The 24,900-nt window shown below is 48.8% G+C and overlaps 1 protein-coding gene across 1 annotated transcript in view; it reads left to right on the top strand.

The window, feature by feature from the left end:
* The window catches only part of LRRC75A (leucine rich repeat containing 75A), a 96,609-nt gene that overhangs the window by 39,948 nt on the left and 31,761 nt on the right, over positions 1–24,900 (top strand). Inside the window, exon 3 of the mRNA XM_052803266.1 lies at positions 19,273–19,385. Coding sequence (XP_052659226.1) covers positions 19,273–19,385 — 113 coding nt within the window. The remainder of the gene's footprint in view (positions 1–19,272; positions 19,386–24,900) is intronic.

Genomic DNA, 24,900 nt, shown 5'->3' with positions numbered 1-24,900 from the left:
TGGGTGGAAGCTGTGTACAACAGATAACGTGGTCCTCAGTTTCCCCACCAAAATTCGTAGTGTTTCAAGCTATATGGTGACAGCAATGTGCTAGGGAGGGCATTTAAAAACTCTTCTAAGCAATTGGTGTAGTTGGAGAGGTGACATGCTGGGACTGGAAGCAAAATGGATTTTGCCTGTGTAGCTCTGGATAGAGTGAAAATCTATTTTCTTGTTCGCTCCTGTGTCATTTGAGAAATATATGCTTAGCCGCATCCCTGGCTCGGATGTCTTTTCCTGCGTGAGCTCTAAATTGATCAGGTTTGCAGTATGGGTTTGATTACATGAATTGTCACCCGTGAAAACAAGAAAGTATGGAAAGAAAAAGTGGTTATTGTGACCTGGATGACATAATCTATTTCGAACCCTTCTTCAGCCCCGTGGTATAAGGATTGAACTTACAGATGATGTTGGGTTTTTTATGCCCTGCATTTTTAAAATGTGTTATTTCTGATGGAGCTGCATTGAAGCTAAAATGAGCATTTTTCCTCGTATTTACTATCCTGTGTGCTGTGACATGTGGCTAAAACGGTATTAATAAACTCAGTTTATACAGGACGAATATAGTCAGGATACCGTGACCACCAACTCGATGCCTTTATCCCCAAACCAAGCACATAATCCAGCTCCTCCACCATGCGTGTTATTATTTGATCTTGAATTCAAATTATCATTCCAAGTTTCTGACATCACACTCATTTTTACAGCAGTACAAGCTGAAATTATAAGTATGAAGTGATGACACATTGAGGGACACTCAGGCACAGTCTGTTGGGTGAGCTTGTCAGCCTCAACGAGTTTCTTACCTTTTCCTTTTGCTATTAGATGCACAAGGCAAATGCATCTCACACAGCTTCTTGCAAAGCTCTCAGATTCCACATGCAAAGTGCTATGAGAGCACTAAGTATTATTTGTTCTTTGCTGTAAGAAACATCATAAAAGGAAGCTGATTTATGAATGAAAACCCTCTAAAACCCCAAATAACTGATATAAAAGCAAAGGGGATGATGGGGATTCAACTAAGTCAATTGTATTCTGTGTTAATGGCGCTTTTTTTTTTTTTTTTTTTTTTTTGCTGGTCTTGCTCCAAGTGTGAGGATCACTCTTTATGGGTATTTAAGACATCTGCAATACGTTAAACTGTCTTGCAGTATGAAACAGGCTGCGAAGCTCAGACCCTACTAATGAAAACTGTGGTTCTTTCCTAACTTAATGTGTCATGCCCTCTGCTCATCTTTTCTTCGCAAAAAGAGAGATGTTCTCTAAAGCCCCTATGTGTGAGCTAAAGCTGAGCAGAGTGCCTTGGAAACAGGGGAAAGCTGCACTTTGCAGGTTTTTTTAATATTAAGGCTAAAAGGGAATAACAGTGAAGTCTAGATGGGCTATGATGGTACCACTACTGGCAAGTTATTGGTTTCGTATGTGAAATGGGAGTGCAGAGGGAGAGGGGACGAGCCCTGCCTCAGCCTCCTTGTCCAAAGCCCGAGTGATGCAAGGAAGCTCCTGCACCGTCCTCGTCCCTCCCTGCCTGATGAATTTGTTCCCCGACACTCAGCCCGTTTACACGTGGGGATGTCGAGCAATTAATCAGAGCCTGATCCGTGGCACTGTTCTCCTGGCATCTATTTTTCTTTTTAAAAAAATACACCTCACCAGCATCAGCGGGGAAGGGGCAGGATGCAACCCTTTATTTAAGCACGCTTCATGGTGTAGGAACCCAGGGAGAGTGTTCCTGTCCTTTATAAAAAACATGTTAAAATGTCAGGTAGATTAACTATATTTCAAGCAATAACGCCTTATAAAAGATGCTGAATCTGTATTCCCCCACAGCACCAGTGTCACGGCTGTAGGATGAACTGGCCTGTGTTTGTGCAAGACACTGTCATTTTTTGTTAGGGGCATGTGTGTGTAGGGTTTGTCTGCCCTTAGCCCCTGGGCTGCTTTTGTTTTCCCCTCTCCGAGGCAGTGTGTGATGGGGTAACCCCGCTTTCTGGCTAGCTAGTGGATGCCTGGGCTAATTTATGAAAATTATGGCCTATTTATGAGAATTAGGTATCTCTTTACAGACTTTTATACCAGTTATGTCTCTGTAGGAGAAATTCAGCTGGTGATGGGAGTTGAGCCTGTTCGATGCAGAAGAGGCAGGTGTGTGGGAGCAGCCTGGGGAAGCCCACCCGGCCCACCCTGTTATCAGTGCCATAAAAAATTCCCTTGGATTAAAAAGTACTGAGGAGTTTATGGGATTGGGCTAAGGCATGGCAATGTGTGCAACTTTTACTGCAGTGTGAAGAGACAAAGAAGTCTTTCTCACATTCCCAGCTACCTAACTGATACCATGTGGGGGTCAACGAATAGAGAATCTGTGATTTGAAAGTCTCTGAAATGCTGCAATGCAATTTGGGATGAAAGAGGCTGTATAAACACAAATGGTTATTGGATGAGCTGACTGAGGCTTTTCAAAAAAGAAAAAAAAAAAAAAAAGTCCAGCATGGCCAGGGTGACTTTTATCTTTTTATCTCTTTTGAGTTGCTCAAACCCAAAATCTCCACACCGGCTGACAGAATTGCCCCCTCGCTCAGTTCCCAGAATAATAAGACGACCTTTCCTAACCACTGCATAACCATCTGCAAACCCTCCAAAATGCTGCAGGGTGGATTTTGTCAGCTTGGAGACGGATTTTTGCAATGCCTCCAAAATGTCAGGTGCCACACGAGCTGGCGAGTGCTGTGCGAAGCGCTGTGTGCACACAGCTTCCCCTTTTCTGCCAAGCAGTTGAGAGCATCTTGGGTGACACCAGTTGTCAGTGATGGGCATCGTCACGCAGGCCTGAGCTGGAGCAGAAGATTAAAAAAAGAACCAGTAGCAGGAAAAGATATTTCACGGTGGCCCCATCTTTTCTCAAAAGGCAGCAGTTGCCAAGCAGCCAAAGTAATCTTCAGAGCTGAATCCAAAGCAGAAGAGAAGGGAGAAGGGGGCAGGTCAGCACAAGTATTTTAATGCCAAAAAGAGAAGGAAAAGGTCTGTGGCTGTATTTTGGAAGGATCTACCAGTTCCTAACAGTGGGTTAGTTGTTTCTTCCCCACCTCCTTGTTTCTCTTCCCCATTTCTTCTCTAGAGAAAAAACCCCATAGGAGATGACAGAGACCCCCACTGCCTCTGCTCTTGACTCTCCATTGATGCTCCGTGGCTGGACAGAGAAGAGGCTCCTCTCACCTTGCTTCTTGGTGGTCTCACCTTCACGGTGGGCAAGAAAAAGAGCCATAAGAGATGCTCTGCTGTTGGCCATGATGAGCAAGGCTCACTTCTAGTGTCGATGAAGTCTCTTGGAGAAGGGTCTAATATTTGTCTTGTGGCAGCACCTGGGGCTCAGCAGCTCTGCCTTGACATAAAAGAAAAAATACATTTTTACATGAGGTGCTTGGGGGTTTCAGGTTGTCTTCTGGAAAATATTCTTTCCTCATTTCACACTTGCCCGTCTGTGCCATCTCATGTGGTGAAGCCAGATCTTACCTGCCTCTTCCGTAGACCCTCAAGTCAGTATAAGAAATAGTTGTCAGCTGTGTGCTCTGCTCCTCTGCCTGCAGACTGATACCAGCTTTCCAAGAAGGTTGTCAGGGGCAGCAGTTTTTGGTCTCTGGATGAAAGTGCTTTGAAATTTCAGAAAAGTCAGTCTGTTAATACACAAGAAGGATTTGCTTCTCAGCCCTGTCGATGTGATAGAGCATAATGAGACTGAGAGCGCATGAATGTGGAGAGCATCTGAATTGAGTCCCTGGTCTCCTAATGCATCGCTTTCCTCCAAAAAATGTCACCTAAGCAGCACATCGAAGAGCCACTCGCATGCAATCCACGCCACAAAACCAATTTGGGTCAAGCAGACTTTCTCCATTGCTCCCAGAAAATCACAGGATGGGGAATATAGCTGGGAAAAACTGTGATGAAAAAGGATGAACAACTGAAGAAAGCATTTGCTGAGCTGCTTTCACTAGAGCTGGCAAGCTTGTGGACTATTTTGTGAACAATACAATATGCTGCTTAATAATTCAAACAAGTGCTTGCAGTCCTAATGAGTCCTGCTGGTGTGCATGGCTTTTTACCACTGTCCAGGTTTTACCACTTCTTATGCTGTCCGGGCTTGGTGTCACATCGATCTAGCTGCTGGCAGAAGAGTTTCTCTGTGCCTGGATGCTGTTGGTGCCACGTGGATGCAGACAACCCAGCTGAGCTTCCCACGGGGTTAAAGCAGAGTCTGTGGGTGAGGCTGTAGTTGCCCTGATTAACTTTGAATCTTTTCTAAGGACCCTTCTGGCACAGCTCTGGCAGCCAAGAGTTGTGTGTCATTGCACAGAAATACTGGTGCAAAGGCAAGTTCCCATCCCCATCCCGAGGTGAGCACCTGGGACTGTCCGCCCTGCCACACACTTCGCCTCCAGCCTCTCCAATAACGCCAAGTAAGTGTCCCCGAGGGAAATGACGGATGAAGAAACAGGTACCTCATTAAACAGTAACAACATATTTTATTGATGTTTTCTGATGGTAATTGACGTTTGAGTTCAGCTCATTTAGCTTTTAATCAGAACATAATTTACCGCAAAGGAAGAAAGCATATTGATTCCCTGCCTCCTGGCAGGAGCATTATTTGTTTACCTCAAGCAGAGTGCGTGTTGGGGACCTCTCCTATGGTATAGCTGGAGGGGAGAGCTGGGTGACTTGGGCACTTGGGTGGATATTTTAATATCTGTTTCCAGTCTAACTCAGAGGTGAGTGAATACTAAGCAAGCAAACAGTCTGTTGGCAATGCGGATTTGCAGAAATGAATGGTTTAATAAGGAGAGTTTGAGGGTTTTAATAAGGAGGGGTTTCCTCTCTATTGATAGACCGCTGCTGATGGCCACGGATTATGGTCACATCTGACTTGGTTCAGGCAGAAAAACCCCGCTCACCGTTTGTCAAGGTGGGTGAAAGAAGCTCTAATAGATATTATGACCTGATCTTAGCTATTCTGGGGCTGCAAGCAACTGGTACACCTATTTTTAAAGCCTGACCACTGAAGGCTGTCAGTGCCCAGGACACATTTTGGCTAGCCCTGTTGCATCCCTGCTGCTCTCCAGCAAAGTAAGGGCATTTGCCCAGCATTTGGGGGAAGAGATGGAGATGATGACATGTCTGGAGTCTCTGGAAGGGCAGAGAAGTGAGCCCTGCCGAGGAGTGTGTGGAGCTTAGCTAGCGAGGGCTCAGCGGCATTGCGTGATGTCGGTACGGGGTCCTACGCGATGGTGCAATCGCCTGCCCCAAATCCTGCCTTTGCCCCATGCCGTTGACTCAAAGTAAAATCCATTGGTTTGCATGTACTCCAACTTCTTTGCTGGGTAGCGTGGTCAGCCTTTGCAGGGGTGTTCAGAGGTGCTGAGTACCCGTGCTGTTTCAGGGTGAGCTGAAAGCCCTTGAGGATAAAACACCGTTACTGCCAAGCAGCTCTCCGTGCCCCTGTATGAAGAAGGGAAAGAGCATTATCAGCATTTCACAGTAGGGAAAAGCGATGCCTGGAGTTGGGAAGGGCTGTGCACAGCACTGCATTCAACAGGGCTGAACCAGAACGCCTCTGGGTCTCGGGAGCCCTCGCATTTCCAGCGCTGATCCCGGAATTTGAAGGGTTACTCGTGTTTAGCCCATCTGCAGCATCACAGCTGTCTTGACGTATGCTTCAGGCTATTTCTTGGAGCAAGGAGAAGTTCTGCCCTTTGCTACTGATCTCCAAGCTCTTGCCTTTGCAGCCCCCAGCACGGAGTCGCTTCTCCAGGGCAGCTCTGCGGCCCCTCAGGGGTTTGGCTGTGCCAGGTCTCGGAGATGCTTTCACCCAGCCATACAGAGGAGATATACTGACGAGCAGCATTGCAGATTTGGGGTGGGTCAGGACCCCGTGGGGTGCTGATGAGGCGAGAGGAGCCTCTCTCTCTGGTTCACCCCATGTGTACGATGTGTCCTTCCCCAGGGAATCGCCAGATAATTGCTCCTTCCAAAGGGGATGCAGCTGCACTCTCTCTGGTGGGCAAAAAAGTAATAAAGAAATGCAAAAAGCTGAGGTCTTGCAGGTAGGGAAGTGGCCAGCGGGATTTTCAGCGATTGCTCTTCATAGATGGCCAGGGCTGTAATTTCTGGCCAAAGTCCAGCAAGCGATTATCTCACAGTTTGGGGTATTTGGGGATTTGAGTAAGAGCTTTATCCCACCCTTTCCATCTTCAAAGAGTTTTGCAATCATTAGGTAATTTGCTAATCCTCCTGATTTCTCTGTCACTTTCCCTTTTCTCCTTTCCATCCAGCTTTCCAGGAAATCCCCGGTACAGCTCTTGCGTCTGCGTTCGTAGTTTCGCATCTGTTTGGAGCACTTGATGAAGTGACCCCACTCCCTCAAGCCTCGCTGCATCCCGGAGCTGTTGCTGGGAGAGCTTGGCTGGAGGGCAGGCACTGCTATTAGCTGCTGCTTCGTTACTGTGATCTTATCTTTTTTTTTCTCTATTAAAAAAAAAAAAAGAAAATTCCCAGTTCTCTTGTGCCTATGAGGGCCCCATAACGGTTAATGAGTTGAAGGCGAGGGTTGCTCTGAGGGTTGTGCCCTTGCACTGGGATTCACGTTTCTGTGCCTGCCCGCAGCGGGGAGCAATGGGGACTGATGCGAGGGGATGGCTGCCGCCTCTTCCCAGGCTCTCGTGCACATCACGAGACTCCCAGGGGTTGTGGCGAGGGGCTGAGAGCCCCCATGGAATGACATAAATATTTGCAGTGGTATCCCGGGGACACTCCTGCTCTCCTCCAACAGCAATAACAGACTGGACTGGGGTTTGCTTCCCGTGGGATCTGGTGCGGTGCAGCTGAGACACAGGCTCCGTAGGAGATGGCTTGGGCTGGGAAAATCTCTACGTGCTGTCCTACATCTGGGACATAAATAACCGAATAATCTACTTCTGGTTTAACCCCCGGGTGAGAGGGGTATGAAGAACGGCAAGCGGTTCCTGCATTTAGCAGCAAAGGCAGGTGCTGGGCTCCGACCTGCGGTTCCCAACCATTGAGAAATGCTGGCTTCTGCAGAGAGAGCGGCTAGGGCAGGGTCTGGCTGAAAAGCCGCGTTTGCTCAAGGCAGGATGGTGGGAGGTATCACGGACACCGTGCAAAGCTCTGTGCACCCATCACTCTGCAGCATGCGTCTCCATCCTGTGTGCATTGCCCCTGAGCAGGGTCTGAGAGCCTAAAAAGCAAATCGAGGAGCCCCCCTGGAGATGCCGTGCTTGCTGCAGCCTGAGGCCACGCGGGTAAGTAGAGACATCAGGTCTGTAGGTGAGGGATGATGCTGTTTGCCGAAACGTGGGGGGAGCTTTGCCTGCAAACCGCTCTTGGCCAGTGGCAGTGAGTGATGGGGAGCGGCTGAGCCCCACTGGAGACGAGCTGCCCAGGGGCTCTGCATCCCCCAAGGCTCTGAAATCAATCCTCCCTGTCTGTGTGTGTAGGAGGAAGGCGAGTGCCATCATCCACTGAATACATTGACTTCAGCAGATGTTTAGAGGCTGACACCTCCGACCCCTCTTCCCATTTGCAGTCCAGTCAGTGCAGCACCTTGGGTGTTTTTCTGTCTTTGCTGTTTTACACCAGCTAGAATGATTAACTCACGAGTCGGTTGTTTGCTGACATATTTCCAGGGTAATGAATGGCTCTTCTGGATTTTTAGCTGCTTCCTTTGTTTTATGATAACTCCTTGTGTCTATCAGAAGGCTACAGATGCGTTTGTCATTAAAAGGATTGTCCAGTGACCCTTCCAGGATTGAACACTGTCATCTAAATGGCTTTCCCATTACTGACTTTGTTTATAGCACTGAAGTGGGTCCAATTTATTTGGCTGAGGATCTTACTGTGCATGTCAGGAGCATGTGCTGGAGTGGTGATGCTCAAAAGCCTCCTCCACAGTCACAATTTTGCTTTGCACATCTCAACTGAGGATGGAGTCAGTGGCACTAGGCATCACAGCGTGGGGCAATGCAGCTAATGGGTGCAAAGCAGCATGCAGATCCCCTGCCATTCCCCACATCGTTCTGACTGCTGCTTATTTATCCTCTGCTGCGGAAGCTAAGCTGGGTACCCTCCAGTAGCTCTCTCAAAAGATTTTTATATTCTTTTTTGCAATTTCCCTTTATCTTACATGTTCCCCTCAGGGCCATCTATCACCTTGAATTTTATTGCCTTCTTTAATTGCTTCTCTGAAGTCCAAGTGTAATATTACTCCAGGATCTTTTTGAATAACTTCCCGAGTTGCTGCGATTCCATTCGTCTTGTACTTCTGGCTCTCTCGATAAGCTCTATTGTACATTGCTTTTCATTTCAGTGTGTGAACACTGAATCTAATGCATCGCACTTTGGCCTTTCGTCAAAGCGGATGGTGAGCACTGCTCATAGCAGGACCTGAGCTGCAAAATTGGTTTCCATTTCTTTGCTTTGTTTCTACAAATTTCCTCTTTCAATGTTCTGCTGCTGCTGCAGCTTCACCAGTTCCTAATTTGGGCTAGTTCAAAGCAGGGTTTAATTGCTGGGGTCCTTGGTACTCTGTGATTGTCCTAGGTGAGCACTCAGTACTGTGTCAGGATGCCCAGTATGCCCAGCGTAGATGTCCTCAGCCATGGGTTTCCCAGGTTTGGCAGTGGCTTTGTGGTGTCAGGCCAGTCCAGAGCTGGACTGGTCTGGCTGGTTTTTTGTAAGAGTTGAACAGGAGCAAATCCTTTACTGAGAGCAAAAGAATTAAGCTTGCTGGTGCTCAGTCCCTTGCTGGTCATCTTAGGGAGGTCAACATCAACTCCCACCTCTGCAACCAGCATGTGATGGCAAGATGTGGAGATCTCATGCCTTTGTGGTTTGGGCCATGTTGGGGAAAGGGTTTGCACCACTGATAGATCTGCCTGGAAGCAGAGGATTTGGGGTTTTTTGAACCATGAAGTTAATGCATGCGCCACGCTTGATGGCCGAGTATTTGGTTAATTTGATCAAAGCCAGTTGCTCCTTTTGGACCAAGGAGTTAATGGGACCTTCTGGAGACCGGCTGCAATCAGCACAGCGAGAAGCAATGGGTCAGGCGGTTACCCTCAGCTTGAGAGCCCGGTTATCCCTGCGGGCACCTCCTGCCCAGAAGTCCCCAGGTTGAGGCCACTTACGGTTTGCACCAGTTGCCGACTTTCTCCCTCATTGAGTTTTATGCTGCTGTCAACCAGGACTCCACAAAATGTTAATTTTGCCGTGCTTGCTGCCAGAGCTGATGCTGTCTGCCCTGGCATGGTGTACATGCCATCTGCTAAGGGACACCTTCAGCTGCTGCTCCTGCCAGTGTGTCAGGCTTCTCCAATAAGGTGGTGAAGACCAGAAGTGCTGCTTAGGCTACACGCTCTCAGCCTGGAGCTTGCAGCTAATCATGGCCGCAACCTTCAATTAGTCTTACGCAAAAGTATTTTCAGTTTGGGGGCATGTTGTGCAGTAGCTGGCGCTGTCATTCCTGTTTCTCCATACCTGGCCAGATTGCTGCAGGCCTGGGCATGGGGTTTGAAATTGTACTGGATGGTTTGGTTGCTGGGTTTGGGTTTTGCCAGGTAACGGGATGAGTTTTCTGACCAGGAATGCTGATGAGAAGTGGTTCCTCTTCTCAGTTCTTGCAAGATCTCAGAAATGTTCCTTCCTTTACAAAAGGGTTGCTGCTGGATGAGAAGCTTTACTTTCTGATAAGCTTTTATCAAAGTATAGTTTATTGCTTAATACAAGACTGGTCCTTCTCCTCCTCAAAAAAAAAGCCATCTTTGCATATTATGCTTTTACCTCTGCCTGTCTTTAAGAGGGAATTTTTGATGGTAAAGCCTATCTCCTAGCAAACCAGAAGGAAGGGAGTAAGGTTTCCAGTACGAACAACATTCCTTATCCAAACAGCATCTGGAGCTGTTTGGTTGGTTTGCATTGTTTCTGTGCAACTTGTATGTCTATGCATTTCTATTTCTGTGTATCTTTTAACATACTCTCAGTAGAATTTCCCACAAACCACTTCCTAATACTTGAGATAGTTTTATACAGAAATACCCCTACATTAGGTGATTTGAAATAAGATATAGTACCTTATTTGATGCTAGGCTTTGACCGTCTGTAAGCCCTGTTGAGTTCCTGTGGACCCACAGCGGTCATTGTAAAATACGACATTGCAGAACAGAAATGAGAGATTCGTCCAAGGTGGAGACGCTCCTCTCCTGGCAGAGAGCCTCCAAGAAAGGGAACTGGCTGTACATGGTAATTTGACAGCTCTGCAAGGGCCTTGCTGGCTGTTCCCAGGTCCGTGACCCGAATCCTGCACCCCATGGACCCAGCTCCACCACCAAGTGCCCTTCTGCAGTGGGAGATCAGGAGCTGGTTTGTTTTTGCTGTCTTTTCAAACCTCCTGCTGCTATGCGGATGGCTGGAGAGGGGACGTAAGCAGAGCTTGGGAAGGACTCTGCAGTCAGCTCACTGCTGGAGCCGTGCTGAGAGAGGGATCACCAAGCCCAAATCTGAATTTCCCATGCCAAAAAAACGCATTTTTCCTGTAAGAAGCCAAATGCCTCTTCTCATATATGAGACCTTCATTCTCTTCCAGGACCAGCTGGTCTTTTCTTGGCCATTTCATAATGTGAATTAATTCTGGGGCACATCCTTCCCTTACAAAAGCCATCGGAGTGTCTCTGCTGCCAGTGAGTGCCCTAACCTTGAGCAGGGGAAGCACGGGTGGTGTTTGGCCCCATGGCTGCATACCTGGGGAAACTCAGGAAAGATCAAGTGGATTAGCTCAGTTGCAGTGAACCCAGCTGGGAACAACCTCATTCTTATTAAAATGGCCTTTATTAAATTTGTTCTGTTTCTCCTCTAATTTGAATTAAAATGGCCTTGATTTATTTTCAAAAGAATTTCGGCACGGGGATATTGGGTGGTCAAATGGACCCATTTAAACCCATATTGTCACTTTATTTGGATTTTGTTTTCCTCTGTGTGGACAAGATGTATCGCTTAGATCCACCGTGCCCATATCTGCTTGCCTGGGCATCATCCACCTCATCAACCATTCCCCACACGCAGGGGTGTCTTCCCAGAGGAGCCTGAAACGATGGAGAGGGAATTGCAATATCCTTATGGTGATATTTTAAGGACACCTCCCTGGAGAGCTCTTCCCTACAGCACAACGGGGATTTTTTCCACGTGCATTTTCATGCCTTCCCCAAGGAACTCAATAACCGGCCAGCCATGCAGCAAGAGGAGTTTGTTGCTGGCGTGGATTCTCCCTTGTACACCTGGATGGGGTTGTAGGTAGGAGCAACCACCGAGTCTCCTGTGGTGGGATGATCACACACCAACCTGAGCGCTCGCTGCCGGCTGGGTGTTGGCATGTTTTGACCTTCGGTGAGAGGGGAACGGGGGAGTTAAAGCCTTTCCTAATTCCTCGGCTCCTGGTCTTGCAGGAGGAGGACGGTTTGCTGGAGAAAACTCCATAAGGGCTTCAAAAGGAAAGTCTGGCAATGGCTTGCTGGGGCTGCGGCTGGCTGCAGCGCAGATGTCTGCATGCAACAATAGGCTGCGATTTAGCCCCATGCTTTGAAAGCAAGGAGGGGAGGGGAAAAAAAAAGAAGAAAGGAAAGAAAAAAAGGAAAACCAGAAAGCCATTAGATGACTTCAGCTCTGCGTGACTACATCAAAAGGGAAGGCGTCGTAAATTCGGTTTCTATTAAACCCCGGGGCCCCGGCACCGGGGAGCAGGATGCCGTTCTGGTGCCAGAGGCTGGGGAAAGCCATTTTGGGGCTGCAGGAGCAGCTGCAGGTTTTGGGTGGGCAGACCTTTTTGCCGGCTGCTGCGTTGACCTGGGTTGTGGGGGGGTTCTGCTGCTCTGCACTGGTGGATGGCGGACATGGCTTTCACTTACTAGTTGCTCAAGATGTGTCCTTGTGCCTTCTCTTGCCACTTTCCTAGCAGGTATTTGGAGATCCCTGTGGCCCATCGGCTTTGGCACATGTTAGGGATCTCCCGGCATGTGAAAGCTTTGCACATGGGGCCATTTCATGGTGCTGAGATAGCATTTCCTCTTCATTTTGTTGTCATCTTTTCCAAACCCCAAAGTCTATCCCTACATCAGCGTGGGTTAGTGAGGCTTTGCTCTCCTGGGCTTCTTGCTAATTTGTAATAAGTGATCTGATGCATGTCAAAGCCATTGAGGATGATCTGTGCTAGGGCTTTCTAGAGCATCTCTCGCTATTTTATGTCTTTAACTGTGTAATAACTCTGTTTACCATTGTGAACATAGTGGGTTTTTCCTCACAACTGGTTGTTTTTGCTTGATGGTCCAAACTGTTATCCTATTGTGCTAGCTGATGACCCAAGACAAATAAAACAAGGAGGAGGATTTGGAAGGAAATCTATCATTCTCTGTATTTTCTGGGTATGAAATAGGTCACGTTTTAAGGGTCACCATCCACTGAACTGTATGGAAAGGAAACATCTTGGCTCAGGGGTCTCCACACCAAAGATTTCATATGTGGGGAATGGTGCTCCCAGGATGAGTGCAGTTTCTCTGGTCTGTGGCTGCAATGGTTCGTGCATGGACAGAGCTTTTTATGCATCAGAGTGGCAACTGCAAATCCTGCAGCATCTGGAGAGATTTTGCAAGTTTGAAAAGTTTTTTAGAAGAAACAGAAAAGGGAAAAAAAATACTAATTTTTAATTAAGTCAAAATCATGATGTGGGAGGGCCAATATGGGACTTCTTGCGTGTTAAGATTTGCAGGACAGCACCTTTTTTTTGCCCAGAGATTGATTGCGAGTGACAGAAGTGTGGGACTGTGTAATAACACGAGAAAAAACCTGTCGCTTCCTCCGACATGAGACAATGGCTAATTGTTCTAATTTGGGTCAATCCCCTGCTGTGCTGCAGCAGGAATTCTTTACCAGGGCTCTTTAATCATTAATGTTGGCCTATTTTACACAATGTTTGGCCCTGGTGCAACCCCCCCAGGGCTCTGCACACCACCAGGGATTCTGCTGCTGGAGGAGGAGCGGGTGATTCATTTCTTAATGAAAACAAATTAATTTGCAATAACATCTTTATCACAAGGCTTTCATATGCTTTGTGTCCTCCTCTGAGCTCTCTGGCTGCTTCTTTTGGAGTAGCCCTGAAATTTGGTTTGTGAATACAAATCTTACCTCCTTGCATCGCCCAGGAGTCGTTGCCGCACGGTGATGCAAGGAGGGCAGGCAGTGACACCGTGGTTATTTATCCCCAGTGAAAACACGGTCCTGTTCATCCCATGTTTGCTTTCCCATGGTGTCATCCCTCTGCTTCCAATTACCCCCCCTCCCTCCACCGGCAGAGCGGCGAGGAGCGCGTCCAAGGATCGCTCATTTGTGGTTAAAGGTGGTGCACAGATGCTGGGTGATACCTCACGGGCAGGATCTGTCGTGGGGTGCTGAGAGAGGCCGAACGGTTTCTCTCCTATGCCGCAGGTTGACACCATCAGTGAGAATTAAAACAGGTCCCCCTGCAGAAACCAGGGCAGGTTCAGCAAGACACAACGGGAGTGAGCCTGGCTCCTAGCCTTTACCTGCTCTCATTTATCCCTGGGGTTTAACTGATTCCCATTGCAAGCGCTGTTGCTCCATCTCCTTCATCCAGAGCTCTCCTTTTGGGGCTGGAGCCAGGGTCGGGAGCCTGGTGGTCTCCAGCGTGTGCCTGGGGCACCCCCTCTGCCGCAGGGACAGACGGGGCTCAGCTTGTGCCGCTCCCCCTCGTTTTCCAGTTGAACGAGATCCCCTTGGCATGGGGCTGGTTGCGGCTTGCAGATGGGGCATGTGCCATGAATCCCTCTCTCAGCTGAAATCTGTTAAGGGATTAATATCTCATGAATCTCTGGGCTCCTGCTGGCAGCGAGCAGCCCTCTCCTCCAGAGGGCTGGGGGCAGGCGAAGACGGAGGAGGAACGACGGGGAAAGGGGCCCTTTGCAGGGAAGAGCCTCTACTCTCAGCTTTCCTCCTCATCCCTCCTCCGTCCCGTGCTCAGCGTCGTGTCTGATGGCCGGGAAGTGCGCTGGGTCTCTGCCAGCTTGGAGAGGACACGGTGGAGTAAGAAGCCAAGACTTTGCCCAAAAACTGCTTCTCTGAGCTGCTGCTTGCACCACCTGGGCTTGCTCTTTGTGGGCTCCGTGAGTCTTGCTGAGAGCCAGGGTGCTGCATAAATGTGCTCTGTGAGGGACATCTTCTCCTCAAAGCTTTCCAGCTGAGCAGCCAAGATGAGTGAAAAGGAAAGAGGGTGCTGTACAGCTTGCTTGATCCTTGCAGAGAGGCTTTGCCTCCCATTTGGGTGTTCCTCAAAGCAGTTTTGCGTGCGTGGCACAGGTTTCTCTCCCTGTTGATGTAGGAGCTGTACAGGCGTGCACAAGACCACGGCACAGAGAGCTTTTGCAAACTCACAGATGTTTCCAGATGTGTAGCTGATGGATCTGAAGGGAGCTCAGGTGGGGGCTCGTCACCAGCATCTTACCAGCATTTGTCAGCTGGCCTGTGAGTGTAGGGCTAAGAGAAAGGGCATATGCCAGCTCTGTGAAACGGGCTTTTCCCTGACAGCATCGTCAGCTGGGAAAGCTGAACTCTGTGTGGTCTGTCCCATCTCCCCAACCCTGAGATGCTCTGCAGTTTTCCTCCTAGAGCTTGGAAACCAGAATAACAAATGCACGTTCCCACGCACGTGCACCATGAACGCCTGATGCTAGAAGGGGCCAGGTTTTCCATGGTATCACTGGCGATGCTTTTGCTAGAGATTCATCCCTGTGTGTTTTTTCAGGAATGATTGTTGGTGCAGTTTGGTTCTGGTGGTGAGACAATATGCTTAGTGAAAATGGCAGCTCTCGTTGTATATGTCTTGTGCTTGATTATTGTCCTTTCTACGGAAAGGGCACAATAGTGTTTGCCAAAACCCAGTGCTGTGGGTTTCAGTTTCTGCAGGTTGAGGTAAGTCTGCCTTGCCACTCATGCACCCTCTGACCGCAAAAAAATCCCAGCCTTATATTGACCTTACATAAGTGATGTGATATAGACTGATGTAGGTGGGGCAGGAAGACCTTTTGGCCATTGCTTTTGGTTTTGTGAGAAGTGATGATTAATCACTGGAATCAGCAACGGAGGACGGCAGCAGCACCTGCCTGCCCGATGGAGTTTGTGTCTTCTCTTGCATCATGCCCGAGGATGCTGATGGTACAGAGCAGAGAGGAGTGTGCTGGATGGAGAGCAGGCACGTTATCCTGCATCAGAGTCGGCGTCATGGTGTAATGCTGGCACGGCATCAGGAAGCCTACGGCTGCCGATGGGGATAGTGCTCGGCATCATCACTCCTGCCGGTGTAATACACTATCCCCCGGCCCTCCTGGCAGCCCCGCATGCAATGCTCTCCCTGTTTGCTGGGCAGCGAGGTTAAAACTTTGTCAACATGAGCAAGCTGGGCTGATTTTTAAGCTGACTCAGTTTTCTAATAAGCTCTTGGGCTCAGTCCCACCAGGGTGTGCGTCAGCTTCAATTATTTCCTGATAGACTTGGATCATAAACAGCGAAAAAGCCTTTGTTTAGACCGTAAGACGAGCGTCCAGCTCTGCCTTTGGCACCGCATCAGCTAAATCCCTTCTTCTGCGCACGTGTTTTGCGCGACCCAGGACAGCTCTCGTACGCCGGGGCTCAGGCCTGGGGCTGCTCTGGAGCCTCCCGCAAAGCTCTCGGGAGGAATTGCAGAGGTTTTAGGAAGGTACCTAAAAAAGGTGGGTTCCTGAAGCAGAGAGGTTTGCGTCTCACCCATGGGCAGATGGGAATGAGATGTGCAGAAGCAAGGATCCTGACCCCAAAATAGCCTGTCTTATGAAGGCTCTGAAATGGGCTGTTTATTTATCCCAGTGCTAAACTGGGGTATTTATCTACAGACCACTACAGACCAGTGTGGAAAAGACCATAGTTTTGTGGCTGGCTTATACCCTCGCACGGTACCGAGACCAGAAGGAGATGCATGAGTTGCTGTGTGCAGAAGTCACGTTCTCTAAATCACGTTTTAAAACCCCAAAATAGAAGTAGCCCAGTACCGGCAGGGCTTCTGAGTCGAGCTTGCTTGCGAAGAAAAAAGGGCTGAAGGAGTGGCCTGGTGGGTTGACCATGTGAAGGATGAGCTGGCTGTGGCCACCGATGTAGAGAGATAAGGATTAAAATATGCTTTGCCCTGCTCTGGCATCTTTCATTGGAGCCCTTGATGTGCTGTATTGGTGTTGATGGACGAATTGCTGGGTTGTGTTGAGGAGGTTTCTTTGGGCTGAATTTCTCCGAAAGTGGCTTGATGTGAAGTTCAGGTCTGAGCTTCCACCAACCATCTGGACACACCGCTCAGGACGTCTGGCAGCTGCGCACCAAGGGCCAGTGGGAGCACGCTGCTTGGGGAAAAAATCTCTTACTGGAGAGAGAAGGTGGTCGTGCCACATTTGTCCCAGCAAAAACTTGTTTCCTTTACTTTCTCAGCTTTTTTGCCACATGCCTCTTGTGAATCGTTTCACTTCCCTGGCAGTTTAGTTGTTGGGATAATACTGGAGACAATTTCAATTGTCTCTTTCAGGATTATATTGGAGGCAATTTGCAGCGCTGAATTGCAACACGGTGGCTGCTTACTCCACAGCATTTTAGCACGTTGTTTACTTTTTAACAAGAGTTTTTCCACATGATGCATTGAGGGCTCAGAGATGGAAACCCCCGCACAGTGCTGAGGGTGGTCGCTTATTTCAGGGGCTATTGCAATGCTTTGCAAGGGTAACAGCTGAAAAAAATAGATTAAATGAAAGCTGATAGCACCAGGCAGCTTGCTGTCGATGTTACACAAAGGTAAAAAAAATACGATAGGTGTCAAAATTCATGGTGTTTTCTTCTCGCATTAGGGATGCCGGTTACACAGCGAGGAAGGTGTTGCTGGCAGAGAGCAAATGGAGAGCAGTTAGAGGAAGCAGTGTATGCTGTTGCCTTCCCAAAATGTTTTGAGGCTTTGATTAAAGAATTGCTGCACTGTGTTTCCAGAGCTTCCAGTGGAAAACATGAAATAAAACCTTCTCTTTTATTATTTTTTCGTGCTAATTTGACAGGCTGAGCTTCCTAGGGTTCATCCATCCCCAAGCCTAGAGCAGTAGATATTTCTTGCCGCAGGGTTGCCAGCGGGAGGGGAGATTTTGGCATGCCTGAGGTTTAGCATAGACTGGCGTCCCATTGAAATTTGTGGAATTAAAACCCTTCTTTCAAGTCAGGCGTGGTGATAAATGAGGTGTTGAAAAGTATGGGTTTAAATATGCTGTTAAACCCATATTTCCTTCTCCACAAACTGGGAAACAGGAGGTACGGCCGTCAAACGCTTGCGGCGCTCAGATGTGAAACGCCTCTTGACTTGCGCTGTTTCCAGCTTGTGCTGACATGGTGTTCTCCATACACCGTGCCCTGCCACTATCTGTGGATCTTGAGTTTTTCTACCTGAGCTGCCAAAATCACCTGTCACTGCGTGCCCGATGGAGGGGGCGAGTGCTGGTGCCGTCGCTTTGCTGCCGGTTAGCACAGCTGGAGCTGGGCGAGCATCGCCCCTGAATTGAATCAGCTTTTGATTAATGGTAGTCACCGCGTAGGCACCTTGATATGTCTGGGAATAAACTACCCCAATTTCTGTCAAGGCTTTGTGTCTTGCAGACTGGATTGAACAGAGAAGCTAAAGACCCACAAGTCCTACCCTGGTATTTCTGCTCCAGCAATCTGCAGATATGCCCTTTCTGTCCTGGTTTTGTGGGGATTTTTTACCCTGCCAAAATCTGCTGTAATTGTTTCCCTGCACACCCAGAGGTGATTTGTCAAAATCTCTATTGCTCCTTAGTTGATTCAATATTTATAATGTCTTTATAAGGCCGGTCCCGCTCTGCTGACTTGGAGGTGAGGTGGGAGAATACATTGCATAAATTAGGCTGCACGAAACGTGCGGCTCGCAGCTTCGTCGGGGCACTCGGGCTCAAAGGGAGGACGTGAAGGCAGCAGTAATTGGGTGTCCAGGCAGAGAAGATGCAGCATCTTCCTCAGCATCCCTTCCCAGCTCGTCCCTGCACACAGCAAAATCCTGAGCAATCAGTGTGAATGAAGAGCAGTGGTGAGCTGAGCCCAGGCTGATTGCTTATTTTAGGGTTTCCTATTCGGTTTCTGTGTCTTCTCTAAGATGCTTCATGATGCAGCAATTTCATAAAACCAGGCAGATGCCACAAATTGTCACATCTTGATTTTTTTTTAATCATTGTTATTCTTTAGGTCAGGTTAATCTCTGCTTGTGACCTATCAGAGAGCAAGCTAGGCAGGGCAAGACGGGTGGTTTACATTATTGGGTGTCATATCATGCCTTTAGTTTATAAAGATCTTGAAATGAAACAGGACTGAACAGTCCAGATAACTGGTATTCGTATTTTATTTTTAGGAACCAAATTTCTAGAACAAATTCTTAGAAACTTTCAGAGTTAAAGGTTGTCCAAGCCACTATCCTTTTGGGTGGGAATTTTTAACAGAATTGAGAAGACTCTGCCAAAATCCCTGTTTTCCTCGAAGCTGCTTTTTTTCCTAATAAATAGATGTTTTGAGAGTTTCTGATGAGTGCTGTTCCCAAGATCTCCATCAGCTCACAAAGCCTCTTAGTGTTTGCTCTTCTGTAAAGCAGTTTTGACGGTAATAGATGGGTTGTTAGGTTTATTTAATCAATCTCTGTAAAACTTTAGTGCTGAAAGCTATTATGTAGTGTCAAATGATAACGGTGCTGCTGCTGCACGAATTGCAAAGAGACGACCCTGCCATGTGGATCCCCTGAACGCCAGCACAGCAGCCAAGAAGGGACCTCGTCATCCTTAACCAGGCAGGACTTGTGCACCCCTGCGTTCGTTCTCCAGCAGCAATGTCCACGGGTGTGCAAGACGGGGTGGCCTTTGGTGAAATGCCCCAGCCTTGCAGCACCTTAGCAATCGGTGGGGTTTCTTTTTCCCCCTTCCTATACAATTTTTAGCGTAGTCCCTTATGGCTTGCCGGCACCTAGCAGGGAGCCGCTCTGGGGTCGGAGCATCCTGTGGCTGTGATGGCAACGCTGCAGACGCCTGACCTGGCATCCCTCCCTTGTCTTTGCAGGAGGGGGACTCCCTCGGGGCCATGGAGAAGCTTTGCCGGCAGCTCACCTACCACCTCAGCCCCCATTCGCAGTGGAGACGCCAGGGCATCATGAAGAGGAAGCCGCAGTCCTGGTGAGTCGGCTTTTGAAAGCCCCCGTCACCCCGGTGGGTCACTGTCCCCTCCCTGGTTCTTGCACCCTCGGGGCCACCCGCAGGCTCAGGAGAGCGGGAGGGGGTTTTTCCACAATGCTTTTGGCTGTGGTGTGCAAACGGGGGTGCCGGTGGGAGCTGCCTGTTGCACACGTGCAGCAACAGGAGGAACAAATCCACCGCGATGAAGGAAAGTGCTGAAAACCATTAGTCAGGGCTGCGAGGGAACCGAGAGGTCAAAACCTTCTTAGCTTGCCACAAGCTCCAAAATCTTCAGTTGTCTCCGATCTCACCAGCATTTCCCCCATACGTGGTTGTGTTATCAGGTTGCTTCATGCTCACCCAGAGGTGTTTCCCTCCTTTTCCATTTTCCTTTCCCCATTGCATCCCGGTTGCAGAGGAGAGCAGCACGGTAGTGCCCGGGGAGGGGGAACAGGCTGGAAAACCTGAACCATCCATCCTCCAAACATCCCCATGCTGGGCACTGGAGAGCAGGAGACAAACTGCTCCAAGACATCCTAATTAGCTGGTAATTAATGTACAGGCATGTGTCACCATGCACACCGTGGCTTGCAGCGTGTTTGCATGAAGGGAACTGTTTGATTAAAAATAGGGAGTGAATGATCCCGGTCCTCTCCTTGCCTGGGTCCTCAGCAAAGCATCCCGGCTGCCGACATCCTGGATCCACGGAGCTGAAAACCCTGTGGATGAGGCTGATGGGAACGGAAAGGGCTCCTTGTTTTCTATGATGTTATGCATTATATATTTATTATTTTTGTTTAAGGAAGTGAGAAGTACAAAAGAAGCTGCAATCTGGCAGAGTCAGGATTTGTATCCAGGTGCTGGCTCATGGCCCCAAGAGAGTTTTGGTTCCTGTCATAGTAGATGCTATTTGTAGCCATTTGTAGCCATAGTAGAGACTAATCCAGTGAAAAAACTTAGTCTAAAAAGAGAAGAAGAGAGGAAGAAAACAGACCCAGGAGGAAAACAGACACAAGGGAATAAAGAATTGCATGGCCAAATAGGATTAGGACTACGTCTCCCGGAGATCTGTCTCAGCATCCTTGCACCCTGTTGTCTTTAGAGACCCAAATGTGGAGAAACACCTCCATTTCATTAGCAGTGGTAACCGTACTTCTGTGTGTTGAGCATTTTTAAGGTTGTATTGATGACTATAATTTGATCTTTTCTGTAAAGCGGCAGAAATAGAGGGAGCACGTTGGGTCTGCTTGCTGCAAAGCTGTACTCCGCGGGCTGGGCTCAGCACACAGGACCGGGTAATGACCTGGGAGCTCAGTTACCCTCGTGGTTTTTTTTCTTAATTAGAATAGGAAATGCACACCCCTTGTCATCCCATCAGGGCATTATTAAAGTTACGCTGATGTGGCAGTGAGGAGCTCTTTACAGCCCAGAAGACAAGAAATTCTTGAAAATGAAAAAATTTAAAGCAGTGCTTTGTGCCACTCTGTCTTTAATTACCAATCCCTGTCCTTAATTATCAGCTTGGAGCGGTTGTGCGAGTGCGTCCGCATGCCAGAGATTTGCGAGGCTTTATCTTACAAGCCTGCTGTAACGCTTGCCTTTCCTTGGAAGAGCCGGGAAATAGCTGAGGTTTTTCATGGTTTTAATAGCAGGGGTGAGGTTTCGGCTGTAAACGAGCCCTGACCGCACGGCAATGACCCTGGGGCTGCGAACACATGGCGCTGGCTGCTGGCTCTGCCCCGGTGAGGGTTTGTAGGATGGGATTTGCCTGGGTTTCTGGTTTAGATGCTCATTTAGGAGGCGGCTGTGAGTTGAAGCCAACCCTTTGCTAGAAGTTAAAGTCAACTCTTTGCTAAGGTCTAAATGCCATAATATAGAGAACATGTGTCTTGTCTTCCCTGTGCTCGAACACCCACTGCTTTATTTATGCGCCAGCAGTTACCCCGTTAGGGATGCTTCTGATTTTGCCTGCCTGTTAGTTGATGGGTAATTCCTTCCACAACCAACAACCAGCGGGTGTTTCCCCAGAGCCCCTTGCTCTGGTTTGGGGTTTGCAAGTGCCCTCCGATGCCTCCAAAGGAGTAATGGGGTCTTGTTCCCAGGTGTTGGCGTTGGCTCGACCCAGCCCTGCTGTCAGATGTTGCAGGAACTTTCAAATATTACGTTTCCACACTTTTTTGTGTGTCTGTTGGCCATCCACAACCCATCAGTGCTCTGGCTCTAATGACCAGGGAGCTACAGAGCCCCTCTTTGCATCGGTCTCTTCGCAAGGAAAAGAGCTTCAGCTTGGTGTGGTGATAGAAGAGGGACTTTGGTTGGTGGAGTAGGAGAGAACAGGCCCATTTTATCAGAAATAAAAATGAAGCCTGTGGGAATACTTTCCCAGCTCTTTCTGTAGCTGGTTTTATCGTGCTGCATCTTGTCCCGTTCCTTTGCTTGGCTGGTTGCTATTCGTTTAGAAACTAAACAGAGCCGATAAATCAAGCAATTCCTGAGTTTTCTTCGAAGTTCCCATTCCTCCCATTCCTCTCCCTCCTTGTGTGCCGGTTTTTGGGGAGGCTGACTGTGCCCCCGTGGAGAAGGTGTTTGGTAAGTAGCTATGGACAATCCTTGTAATTAGGATATGGTTTATTTTGATTTATCGGAGGCTACCCTTGTAAAATCCCCGTTTGCGCAGGCACAGAAGCAGTGCAACCCAGTGCCTGGGAAGTCTGGGACTCGTGGTGTGGGATCCCACCAGTCTGTGGATTAAATGCACCTGTTAGAGCCCGGGGCTCACTTGATATCTCTCCTGGATGTTCAGAGATAACTCCTCAGTGGCCCCCTGCACCATGCAGCCAGCGGCTGGTCTGGGGCAGAGCTCAGGTGTTAAGAGCTGTCTTTCTAAAAGGAAAGGCTCTGTCCTTGTTTTTGGGGGTTTCTGGCTTAAATTCATGACTGTGACAACAAGCCTTTGGTTATAGCACGGACAAAGGGGGCTTTGGCAATATTTTCAGTCATGGGTTATTAAGGGAAAAGCATTGGAAAATGCACTGTGATGTGCGTGCTGCTGTGTTGCAGTAGTGATTTAAGAGAGTATGAATTATTCACGAAAAGTGCAGCGATCAGCCCACGAGCCTGTCTGCACTGTGGGTGGCCCTGAAAGCAGGTTTGCAGGTGCCTTGCAAGCCTTCGCCCCCTCTGCCAAGGCTCCTCCTTGGGGGGTTGAAAATTAAAGCCAAAAGCTTGGGCAGCACAGATGAAGCCTCGCTCACAGCAGGGGGGTTGATTGTTCAAAGCCTGTTTTATCCTGCCTGTCGTGGTGATATCAGTCATGTATGGGGCTCAAGTCTCCTCTTATCCCCTTTTTATAGACTCCAAAATCCCTCAAGCTTCCCTGGAATTACTCGTGATTTGCAACGAGGTCGGTAAGGTCCGAGGAAAGCCCACGGCGGTGCCCACAGCATGGCATACGATGGCTCCTCTTGACGGGAGGTTATAGGCAGAAAGAGGTGCCTGCTCTGGGGGCTTCGGGGCCCTAAAACTGGGGTGTCCTCCTGAGAGCTATATGTGAGTCTGGCCGCCTCGAGGAAACGACGAGGTGTGAGAAATTGCCTTCCTTAGAGGTCTGCAGAGGAAAACGTGTCTCCTGCTGGGATGAGATGCACGCGTGAACCCCGCTCGCCAGGACGAGCCCCGAGGCTGCTCTTCCTGCCACTCCCGGCCCCGGCTTGGGAAAACAAGACAGGGGCTGCTGCAGAGGAGATGATGGTTTTTCCTTTCCTTCCTCTCCTTCTCCCTGCAGTACCGACCTTGTAACGTCCACAGGCTGCACCATGCGAATGACGCTTTCTTAAGCCATTTCTTCTTTTTCTTCGCTCGCTTTCTTTCTTTGCTCTTTCTTTTCATTTTCTTTCTTTCTTGTTGGAGAGGAAGTCTTCTGACTCTCCTGCAAGACAACTTTGGGGTCAGAAAGGGACAATTTGGAGCCATCCCCTGTCCTGTGTTGCAACCTGCCTGGAGGATCCATCCGCAGGAAGCATGTAACCTTTGGATGTGGAAATCTGGTCTTTTGTCTCCTGCACGGTGATTCTTGACCTTGTAATGAGTATTTTGGCTTTGTCCCTGGTTCCCTGCTGATAATTAGGGATTGCAGCACAACGGCAGGGGCGGTGGAACCTGTCACGGAGAACTCCCAGTCCAGAGCTGTGGAGTTACTTGAAAATACTTTGTTAATTAGAAATCTGTATCTTTGGGATGCATTGTGCTCCTGGGTCCCATCTGCCAGAGACATGCTCGTTAGAGCACTGGCTCGTAACAAGCAGAAACACACGCATCGTAATCTGTGCCGTGGCTTCATTAAGAGGCATCATTTCTCCAGGCTCACAGCTGCGCCCGTCTCCCGATGCTCCGCAGTCCCCTGTGCCCTGCAGCTGGGTTAGACATGTTGGAAGGGGTTGGGAAGGAATCGGAATTTAATTATCCCTACGATTGGGAGTGGTGGGGAGTGCATTTGTAGGAGATGGATGCATTAGTGCAACGTTGATGCCTCCCTTTGATTAAAAGGTTTCCCCAGTTGTGGGATCAAGGGGGTTTCGGACACTAGTGGGATGTTTCTCTCTTCTTGCTCAGGGCTAGTGAAGGGGTGGTGGCCTCTGCGTGTCACTGTATTGCCACCTCCTCGGATGCCCACAGTCAAATTTTTAGTGGGATAGCATCCATTCTTCACTGTTGGCATTTGCATTGGGTAGTGGGGGATGTAGCCACAAACAGTGGCGTGGATCAGCCGCTCCTGGACCAGCCCGTCCTGGGACCCCCTGGTACCTCTGCCGAGGTCTCGCCGGCACGGTAAGCGAGAGCCCCGCACATGGGCGCAGCTCGACCGAGCGCTGAGCAAAGCCAAATAGCTGTAATTGGTCTCACCAGAAATGCGGCAAAATAATTACAAGGGAAAATTGCTTTTCTTTATTCCGCAACTGCTGTATTCGTTACAGGTGATAATGGGAAGCAGAACAGCCAGAGGAGGAGGATGGGAACAAATGATAGAGAGAACTGGAGCTGATTTTTTTGGTCGGTCGTGCTACGGTCAGACAGCCTGCCGCGTAGGCAGAGAGGGAGGCTAGCGCTTTCCTTTTCCATCTCACCCCAGGCATCACGTTCAGCCTATGTGTGCACAGAAAGAGCTAAATCGAGGGAGAAGCTCTCAGCATTGGCTGCCCCATGCTGCCTGGCACCGGAGCACCCAAACCTGTGCCAAATGACCTTATTTTTTTTGCATATTATAAATCTGTCTGTCTCTCACTTACTGTCTCCCTCTCCGTGCCTCCCTCTGAATTGCATATATTTATATTAAACATCCAGGATGAAAATCAGCATTTTGCCTGATAGGGTAGCCAATAGCAGGAGGATGAAACCAGCCTGCTAAAGTAATTTGTACATCTCTGGCTTTGCCTAGGGACACGATTACAGTCCAGCATTTAACTAGCAAGTGTTGAATTAGATCCTGGAATCTCCCTGCTCCTCCTGCTGCCAAGCG

This window comes from Harpia harpyja, chromosome 12 (genome assembly GCF_026419915.1).
Source record: "Harpia harpyja isolate bHarHar1 chromosome 12, bHarHar1 primary haplotype, whole genome shotgun sequence".
In the NCBI taxonomy this organism is placed as follows: Eukaryota; Metazoa; Chordata; class Aves; order Accipitriformes; family Accipitridae; genus Harpia; species Harpia harpyja.
The sequence above is the reverse complement of the archived record's forward strand: the minus strand, read 5'-3'. Positions and strand labels throughout refer to the sequence as shown.